The sequence below is a fragment of the Pollachius pollachius genome, assembly GCF_949987615.1.
Source record: "Pollachius pollachius genome assembly, chromosome: 9".
NCBI classification, from domain to species: domain Eukaryota; kingdom Metazoa; phylum Chordata; class Actinopteri; order Gadiformes; family Gadidae; genus Pollachius; species Pollachius pollachius.
In genome coordinates this window covers 16,079,951-16,090,928 of record NC_136942.1, presented here as the reverse complement: position 1 = coordinate 16,090,928, position 10,978 = coordinate 16,079,951, and the positions used below count along the sequence as shown (strand labels likewise).

The 10,978-nt window shown below is 45.3% G+C and overlaps 1 protein-coding gene across 1 annotated transcript in view; it reads left to right on the top strand.

Annotated features, from left to right (window-relative positions):
• Positions 1-488: 488 nt before the first annotated feature.
• The window catches only part of znrf1 (zinc and ring finger 1), a gene marked incomplete at its 5' end in the record, with an annotated part of 22,254 nt that continues 11,764 nt past the window's right edge, over positions 489-10,978 (top strand). Inside the window, one exon of the mRNA XM_079743515.1 lies at positions 489-948. Within this exon, the coding sequence (XP_079599641.1) occupies positions 489-948 (460 nt within the window). The remainder of the gene's footprint in view (positions 949-10,978) is intronic.

Sequence of the window (10,978 nt, the reverse complement as noted above, 5' to 3'; positions counted from 1 at the left end):
ACACACACACATACACACACACACACACACACACACACACACACACACACACACTGTCTGATCATTATAGGGGGGATGTGGGGATCACCGCAACATAACAATCTCTATTTATTTTAGCCCAAGCCGAGCTGTCATTCAGCATCTTCCGCTCGAGGTTTATTTCCCGACGTGGTGGATCGCGCAGCACTCGGGAGGGCTCATGTTTGCTTCAACAGAGGCACGGGCCGTTCCGTCTGCCGCGCGCTACAGCTGCTGTAGTCAGACTTGACAACCCGCCGCGGACTGGATTCAGAGCAACAGCAGCCGCTCCGTTGGCTGCCAAGGGCCGAGAAAACCGCTGCAGACAGACTGCCCGACAGACAGGCGTGCCAGGAGGACAGGGAGGGGGCGGCAGCCGGCGACAGCTCTCTCGACCCCTTCTGAGGATCGAGCCGAGCCCCCCTCTCTTCGAGAGCCCCCGCCCGTCGTCACCTGGGGGTGCACTTTGGATGGGGGGCAAGCAGAGCACGACCGGGCGCCCCCGGGGCGCCTTCCCCGGCGTCTCCACGGACGACAGCGCCGTGCCGCCCTCGTCCCACTTCGGCCACTACCGGCCCAGCGGGCCCATGGGCCTGCGGAGCCGCTCCGTCAGCTCGGTGGCCGGCATGGGCATCGACCACGGGGCCGCCGTGCCCTTCGGCTTCTACGGCCCCCGGGGCACGGACTCGGACAGAGCCGTGGGCGGCGGCGGCGGCGGCGGCGGCGGCGGCGGCGGCGGCGGCGGCGGCCCCAACGCCGTCGGCCCCCACGGTAACGGCTACGGCCAGGAGAACGGCGGGGGGGGACACCACCACCACCACCACCACCACCACCACCACACGGAGAGCGTGCTCTACCTGGGGTCCCGGGGGTCGCTGGCTGACACCCTGCCCCTGCACATTGCCCCCCGCTGGTTCAGCGGACACACCGGTAAGTGCCTCCCTCACCTGAGGTCCGTCCGGCGTGTCCCTCCGGCGGGACACGCCGGACAGACCTCTGTTTCACCCCGGGGTCATGACACGGATGGGGAGCGGCAGAAAACATTGCATACAACTAGACAGACATGACAAACAACTTGACAGACAACATGACAGATAACCTGACAGACAACATGACAGATAACATGACAGATAACATGACAGACAACATGACAGACAACATGACAGATAACATGACAGACAACATGACAGATAACATGACAGATAACATGACAGATAACATGACAGATAACATGACAGATAACATGACAGACAACATGACAGACAACATGACAGATAACATGACAGACAACATGACAGATAACATGACAGATAACATGACAGATAACATGACAGATAACCTGACAGACAACATGACAGACAACATGACAGATAACATGACAGACAACCTGACAGACAACCTGACAGACAACATGTGCAACAAATACAGTTACTCTCCTTATCGTAGGGTGAATTGCATTTCTTTTGGCCGACTGTTTGACAGACTTGCAGAACATCAATCCCCTTGACCGAACCAGGCTCTGCATGAGAAGCCATGGTGTGTGTGTGTGTGTGTGTGTGTGTGTGTGTGTGTGTGTGTGTGTCTCTGCCATACAAACAGAGCCCTGCATAGGTCACCCTGTGTGTTATATTGTGGAATGACACCTGTAAGCCTGCTGACAAATCTGGCTGAGTCAATTAGCCAGGCGATTAGAGAGGAGAGAGGAGGGGGGGAACGGAAGGATGGGTGGAAGAAAAAGAATGGAGGCGGGCAGGCAAATTAAAAGGCAAAGGAATGATGAGCGATTCAGTCTAAAGAGCGACGGTGTCTGGGGAGCTGGACCGCCTGATAGAGACGAGCGGAGAGAGGGATGAGAGATGGGGAACTGGAGGAAAACAGGGTGGAAGAGGACAACATGGATGGATGGATGAATGGAGCTGAAGGTGTGGAAAGGCAGGAGCAGGAAGTATGGTCGTTGTTATGACCGGCTTACCATTGGTATTAACACACACACACACACACACACACACACACACACACACACACACACACACACAGATGTGTACTACATGCTACTTACTGAGATGTAAGCTGAAATGCCCACAATGCGATCATCATAAATATTTGACAATAATATCTAGATCACAGACACGGCAGTAGGATTGCATGCCTACTGGCATGCCTGTCCTTTTGCCCTTAACTCATTTTTCTCCCACACGTTCCCCCTCATCTCAAGTTAGTTACACCCTCCTTATCACACACACACACACACAGGCACGCACGCACGCACGCAGGCAGGCATATCCAGATCCCAAGGCTCTCATTATGGTGGCAGTGACCAGTTCACAGCAGGGGGAGAAAACAGCAACTCAGACGTCAACATCCTGACTATCCCCCCCCCACCCACCCACCCCATCTCTCCCTTCATCACCTAGCAACCGTGATATGCTTTAGCAACAGTAACGCCTCAAGGGAGCGAGAGAGAAAAGCAGAGACGTCAACAGTGTTCTGGCTGAGGCAAGACGACATGACCGAGGGGAGAGGTTAAAGAGATTAGGCTCTGTGCCAGGTCCTTTGGGTGGTCCAACCCAAGGGTTATTATAGTCTGGATGTAGTGAATCGAGGAAACCTGATACACAGGTGTTGCAGACACACTCACATTTGGAGTCAGAGCACTCGTTCGCAGTCCATGCAGTCCAGACATCGCAGTATGTCATAAGTCTATCGTCGCTCTATCGTGCAGAAGTCCAAACACGCGCAACAGTCGGATGCTGGGTCGTCTCAGATGAAAGAACTTCATCATTTTGAGGATATGTTCATATTCAAATGCATTTAAATAAGGGATGATATACGGTATCGATCGACTACCAACATATGCGCCATGTCAGTATGGGTAGATGGCCTACAAATTACAGATATCGACAAGAAATGGCGGATATCCACTACCTCCCCTAATGTTCTCTTGCAGCTGTGTTTGTGCGCCAAAAACAACCATTGTTGAACCACTGATTGAAATATCGGTTATGGTCTATGGTAGCTTACGAATATTGGTATCGGCCAAAGAAATGTCATACCGGTATGACATGTCTAACCCTAATCAAGGCGCAATTTAAATCCTTTGACCAGGGATTTCTGGTCGGTCCAGTTTCCCTCATGCTCTCCCTTCATCAATCATACAAACCATGTATCTATGCTCATTCATGGGGTAGTGATGTCTGAGTGTCAGCCGATCCACGGAGACCAACTCCTTAGGAAGCCCAGCCACACCGTTATGGCTGGACTCGTACGTTAAATATGCCCTTATTGCGCTGAATCGGTAAAAGTCAGGCTCGTGTTGGTAACATTGTGCAATTAGGATAATAAGTGTGCATAGAGTGTGTGTTTGATGTACGTGGGTCTGCCAGAGGAAGATGCTTGGAAGAAGATATTTCGGGCAATCATCACAGGAGAGAAAATAAAGTCTCTTTGAAATTCAAGACCAAGGTCGGCTTATGCAGATGTGTGTGTGTGTGTGTGTGTGTGTGTTTGTGTGACTGTGAGGGTGTGTGTGTGTAGGTGTGTGTGTGTGTTATTTGTGTCTGCATGTGTGAGAAGAACATTTATTCTGGTGTTAAAAGCAGTGTTTACGCGGCTCATGTTAATTATAACACAGACCAGGTAGAACCTTGGCACTGCATTTGCAGTGCAGTGTCAAACACACACGCACACACACACACACACGCACACACAAAAACTGCTCTACAATACTGTCTTCCTTCAGCCCCCTACAGTGGAGGTGAAGCAAGCCACGTTTATGCAGATTAAATGGCATCAATGATTCAGTTATGATAATGGATGGTATTGTAACTTTCTCTTCCGTTTGATATAAAAAATGTTCTATCGTTCTCTCTCGCTCAGTGCCTCTGGTGGGAGTCTGAATCGGTGTTCCCATATTTGTGAATAGTGATCATATTGTAGTGTGGGTGTGGGTCGTAGGGTGTCTGTATGCTTTACAATGGTGGTGATGATGGAAATGCAATTGAAATGGGGCAGTGTGAATACTGCATAATGAAATTATACAATTATTCAATCTTTTTTTATTTGTCATCTCCCAGTATGGAGATGACAAATCATTAGGTTGTCTAGTTTTATATTTGTTTGCATGGTTTTTTAGCCAAGATTACGCAATACGGACTGGAATGTATACGAAAGCTTGCCGATTTCTAAGGCCATTTACGGTGAGCTCATTCAAGGATACCCGCGGTTGAAGTGTGTTTGCTTTTTAAGTATAGCTGAATAATTAAAATAATCGTTCATTAATTAAATTGCCAAAGTGTCCCTCCCACCTAATTTATCATTTTGGAGAACATTGACCCATCCACAAAACTCATGAGAGGACCAGAATACATCAGTGAATGAGTGTGGATCAGCTGCACTTAATATTCAAATACAAGTAGGCCGAGTTGGTCACATTAGAGAAGGGTGGCAGACTGGGAGACAGACATACTGACAAATAGTGAGTCATGCTAACTGTCAGATGAATAGTGAGACAGACATACTGACAGGCAAATAGTGAGCCAAGCCGACTGTCAGGTGAATATTGAGACAGGCATACTGACAGGCAAATAGTGAGCCAGTCTGACTGTCAGGTGAATGGTGAGACAGGCATACTGACAGGAAAATAGTGAGGGGGCTGACTGTGAGGTAAAGAGACAGAAACAGACAACATGTGACCAGCCAAATATGACCTTGGATGAAATACCCATGAATTGCAATAATGGCCACTTATTAGAGGTATGGAGTTTACCATCAGGTCCTCAAAAATCCTCTCTCTTGGTTGTGACCATCAGCTGATAGCAGTGACTTAGGATTACAAGGACAGCACAAGCTACATTCACCCATTTTTATTCTCTTGCGATTTTTTTCAGCTCAAGTGAATTATGAGCCTTCACATCCTCCCCTAAAGTTGATTAGTCAAACTGCTGTGGTCAGTTTAACACTGGCCAATCGGGGGGGGAGGGGTGCAAACAATAACTTTATTCTTAATGCCACCTAAAAGAGAAGAGCTGGGTCAGACCTCATAAATTGCAAACCGTAGTTCTCAAATTGTGCCACTTATGATTCATGGGGGTCTGGAAACCAGCCTATTCACTGACATCATTCTTGAAGAATTCCTTGTCTGACAAAATGCGTCCAAATTGCAAACACGGCCCCCACTACATAAGAATGGGATAGTACAGGAATACAGCTAACCTTACCCAACCCTAACCCTAACCCTAACCGGCAATGGATAAAGCCCAGTCTAAGAGTTAAGGCATCCTAATGAGGATCAAGAGATCAACATACAGATCAGGGGTTGAGTGAGACGAGGCTGTGTGGCTGGGTCACGGTTCAGAGCCCAGATCCTTTTGGCCTAGCAACAACCTTCTTAAGAGTACAACGGCACACTTTTCCAAGCATTATGTCATTGCATCCCTCAAGTCCGTCCCCAGATTCATGAAGGGAGCCCTCCAATCCCTAAAACGGGGGTATCATAGTCTAATCACCTATCCCATGTGTTATTGATATGACCTATCGACATGGCATCAGCACATGGTCAATACCGCATTCACACCATGTGCTGCTCACCAATAAAATGTATCCTTGCTGACCCTTCTCCCTGGTGCATTGCATCAGAGAAATGACTTCATTTTATTGCCAGGGTCAGACCAGATAGAACTGAAGAGTAAAGTATGCAATACAATGCTGTACAATAAAATACAATACGATATAAAAACATTTGAGCAAACAGGTCTTAAACAGCCAGAGTCCTTACGGGTATGGCAAGTTCAATTTTAATCTAACAGTATTGTATGTATAACTGTTAATATGCATTCAAGTTAATAGACAATAGCCATGTGCTGTTATCACTAAAATCTGGAAGCTTGAGAGTTTTCTTTTTAATACCTGCACAAATTCTTAGTAAAACACTGTTCTGTCAATTCTTAATGAAACACTGTTTACTGTTTAGTCTCAGGTAAACAAACTCAACATGATGACTGTTGTGTCACAACAATGCCAAACACACACACACACACACACACACACACACACACACACACACACACACACACACACACACACACACACACACATCTAGTCCCCTGGCAGCAGCGTCCGACACACAGTGGATTATGGGATGAACCGTTTGCTCCTCTTTTTTTTACAATAGTGGGTGTTATCTCCAGCCTGTGTGAGGGACCATGTCAGTTCACACACCCATCAAAAGTGCAAAGCAATTACTCAGCCACCTCATCTCTCTCTCTCTGTCTCTCTGCCTCTCTCTCTCTCTCTCTGCCTCTCTCTCTCTCTCTCTCGCTCTCTCTCTCTCTCTGTCTCTCTGCCTCTCTCTCTCTCTGTCTCTCTGCCTCTCTCTTTCTCGCTCTCTGTCGCTCTGCCTCTCTCTCTCTCTCTCTCTGTCTCTCTGTCTCTCTGTCTCTCTCTCTCTCTGTCTCTCTCTCTCTGCCTCTCTCTCTCTCTGTCTCTCTGTCCTTCTCCCACCGAAACGATGTTCTCACATTAGGGGACATAAGCAGATCTTCCACTTATATTCACCGGAAGCCGTCACTGTATTTTGACTATTTTGAAGTAATGAGAAATAAAGTCAGAGATGCAAACACACAATCAGCTCACACATGTACCATCTTGCCCACACATGAATGTAAAACACGCACACACACACACGCACACACACACACACACACACACACACACACACACACACACACACACACACACACACACACACACACACACACACACACAAGTGCATACTCCTCAGACTGTTCTTTCGGTTCATTCGACAGAACAGAACACAAGAATAAAGGGCCAACCTCCGGACAGCCAGCGGTGGTTGTGTTGAACATGACAAGGTCACGTTTTTGTTGAAGGAACACACAAAGAGAAGGGACATCTGTAGCTCGGAAAAGAAGAATCTGGTTGCATGCAGAGATTTAAGAATATAGGTCAGCAGCGTTGATTTGTTCTCCTCACTCTACCTCCCTCGCTTCCTTTTTCTCGCGCGCGCACACACACACACACACACACACACACACACACACACACACACACACACACACACACACACACACACACACACACAAACAGAATCACACACATGGCCTCTGTTTGTCTTCTCTTCCTCTGTTAGCTCATCACAATGGGTACTCAAAGGAATTAGAGATATGGGCACACACACACCGACACACACTAATGTGCACACACACGCGCACAAGCTCAGACAACATAGATTAAACCATGAACATATTGTCCAGACCTGTAAAGTAGGCAAAGGTGTATGACAATAATGTCAGCCCATCCGTCCATGAACGCGGACATATTCAGGACACCTTAGTGTCAGTGACAGCCATGTTGCTGCTTATCCCCAATGCTTGTCATGACCGACAATCCCCTGTGGAATTCACTCACACACACACACACACACACACACACACACACACACACACACACACACACACACACACACAAAGACTTGCACTAGCACATCTCACACACACACACACACACACACACTTGCAAATGTCACATTCACCACAGAGTTGACACATTTCTTTGTCAGATCTCCCTAGCCTCTACCACCACACACACACACACACACACACACACACACACACACACAGACACACACACACAAATGGCAGTTGAGAGATAGTCATAGGGCCATAGCTTTTGGGAAGACAAAGATTTGCAACAGATTTTATACAGATTTCATAAAGACTTGATGCAGATTTTATAAAGATTTGAGACAGATCCTCTGTCTCAAACTTCCTCATGTCGCAAAACCTCACCTTGTATCTTCACGGCTTGTGAATGTTGTATTTTGTTGTTATTTGTTGTGGAAAAAGCGATCTATAAGCGGTGACCTGAAGTGACAATGTCTTCCTCCTGTTTACAAACGGTGACCGGCCAGAGGACCACAGACAGAAAATTACATTGAGTGCCGTAGGGGCTGGAGCAGAACAACGGAAGCCCGATAGATGTAGGAGTTATCTGTTCACCAGACAGACAATGCTTTTGAGTACAAGAAAAACACAGCAGCCTTTCTGTCAGTAATATGAAAAAAAATGAATTATGCTGGCTGTGTCCTTTTTCAGATAAACCCTTCAACTGCTAAGAAAGCAAAGTTTAAGCCTAGTCTACTGAATTGCACTTGGTTTTTTCTTTCCTATCCAACAATACACGTCAAATTAGGCTCTGAGAAAGATGCAAAATGGCCGCCATCCTTGAGTCATTTAACAGTTGAATAGCTTGTTAATCATTATATTTTGTAATACTGATGGTCGTTTGTTATTGTTTCTGAATTCTTTACTCATAATCGACTTGAAATGTAATATGCCGCCCCACACAGTAATTCAACAGCACTACAATAACATTACCTTTGTCCTTAATGTTCTGCTGAGGAGTCTGCCGAGGTGGACTGCACTTTTCCTATCTAAACTATTATATAAGTATATAATTGTATCACATTGTTTGATACGTATGCTTGCAGTTGTTTTTGTTTTAAGTTGCAATCATGCGGTGTCTCAATCTTCGGCTAGCTAACTGGATTTATGAGTTTGAGTTTATTATTTAAACCACGATGGGGCTCAGGGCTTTAAGCCGCTCTGCCCTTCTCCTTTGGAACACTCTCCCACTATCCATCCGTAGGAAAGAGTCTCTCCCCACCTTTAAAACCTCCATCAAACTCACCTGTTCCGACTGGCCTATCCCACTTAACTCCACCCACCAGCCAATTTAATGAATATGTTGCATTGTTTATTATAAAAATGTGTTTGTTTAAGCTATTTCTGTTTAATATTGTAATTTGCTTGTCTTAACTGTAAGGTGACCTTGAGAGTTTTGAAGGCGCCCTGAAATGAAATGTATTATTATTATTATTATTATTATGGTCAAACTCCAGTCGCACAGACTTTTTTTTCCGGGAGATACCTAAAAGTTAAGCGGTTAAATGGTGGTTTAATTTTATACTAAGCTTCAAAACATTTTAATTTGTTAACTGTTTCAATCTAAATGTCTTTGTTTAATTTGTGCTATGAATGGGCTCACATTTTTTTATATTGTGGGAGTTTCAATTCACAGAAAAACGACCTGTGCTACTTTACTAATGCATAAATCTTTTAAAAGACTTTAAAATAATGCACTTTCCTTGTTCTAACACAAGATGTGTTATGAGTTCAGAAAACAAAATATATTGCAGAAAGTGATCATGTTCAAGGTTCAAGGTTACAACAACCAAAAGTCAAGCATTTGAATAATATTAGTTTTACTGGATATTTGTTTTGATTTGAACCACATCATGATTGCATGGGTACATCCTGACAACAATCAATAGATAAGAAATTAAAAAATCATGCTCTGACCAAAAAATAGTAAATAATCTCTAGCTGTTGCAATACAAGCTAGGCAGACCGATTGCTAAAACTAGCATACTCCTTGTGCGTTTTTGGAGGAGTGGCATCAGAAGGTGCATCAGATTTATTGGTTGGATACTTTCAAAATCTAGCCTACTCTAGCCTAGCAGGTTCCTCCAAGTCAAGTTGCCTAACCAGGTTTAAACTTGTAGCCCAACAAACAACAAAATGTATGTGAGCAGATGGGTGCTGCATTGCCTTGTTTACCAAACCTCAATCAGGCCTGATATTACATAGACTGGATTTGCAGTTCTCGATTTGGGAATCAGAGAGGCTCTCAAGGTCTCTTTATCACGCTCGCTCGCTTTCCTACAACACATCATAATGTAACCCCTGGTGCCTGCTGAGGAGGACAGAACCAGCAAGTCTTCCTGTCTCACCGTGGCCCCATTCTTTCTCTTCCTTTCTCTAATTATAAATCCTCGACTCTCTCTCTCTCTCTCTCTCTCTCTCTCTCTCTCTCTCTCGCTCCCTTGCTTCCTCACTCAGAAGGCTCTTCACTACTTTTTCCTGCCATTACCTTCTTGGTTTCTAAAGCTGAAACAGGACCTTGGCTAGTAGTTTGGTTTGATTGACCAGAGTGTTTTTTGCCCTTTGCTAGTAGTTTGGTTTGAATGACCAGAGTGTTTTTTGCCCTTGGCTAGTAGTTTTGGTTTGAATGACCAGAGTGTTTTTTGCCCTTGGCTAGTAGTTTGGTTTGAATGACCAGAGTGTTTTTTGCCCTTGGCTAGTAGTTTGGTTTGAATGACCAGAGTGTTTTTTGCCCTTGGCTAGTAGTTTGGTTTGAATGACCTGAGTGTTTTTGCGACATTTACTGTAGCTGATCTCAACGCGGCCCCCAAAAATTGATCTCATTTCATGTAGAATATATTGTCCCCGTTTTGAAACAGCCTGGTACCCATGTTGCGAATGAGGTCTTCCTTATATGTCCATCAAGTCACACTTCTGATGATGCTGCATATTCATCTCTGATGTTTCATGAATTTGCATCCCCACCCGCCACCCCTCTCTGCCTCCTACCTCATGCAGGCGGCTCGATCCAGTGATTCATCTCAGCTGGAGCTATGTCGTTTGTCTTTAGACAGTCAGACACATAAAACAAATTGAAATACAAAGTTAGGTTGATGCGGTTCAATGTTGTCGTTTTTTTTTGTTCATTTATTTACAACCCTATCAATCTGTATCTGAGAGAGTTTTTAGCGTGTTGTCATGCTCTTCTGTGCATGCTGGTTTGATTAAGACAGACTGGAGGACCTATAGACCTAGGTGGTCCTATGGATGTTATTGATTGTTTATTACAGCCTAATACTATTATCCATCCGGGGTTGGTCCACTAAGTCCTCTGATGCCTGCAGGGACTTACTGGACGTGGGGGAACAGACGTTTTTATTTTGGTCATCAGATGTTGTGTTTTCGATGACGTCAAATCACTGAATATAAACTTTAGAATATAAATCTTTAGGCCTTCTCTACTGATATTAAATAGTACTGTATCTCAACCAATCAAAACGAATCAACCTTCGTAACTACTG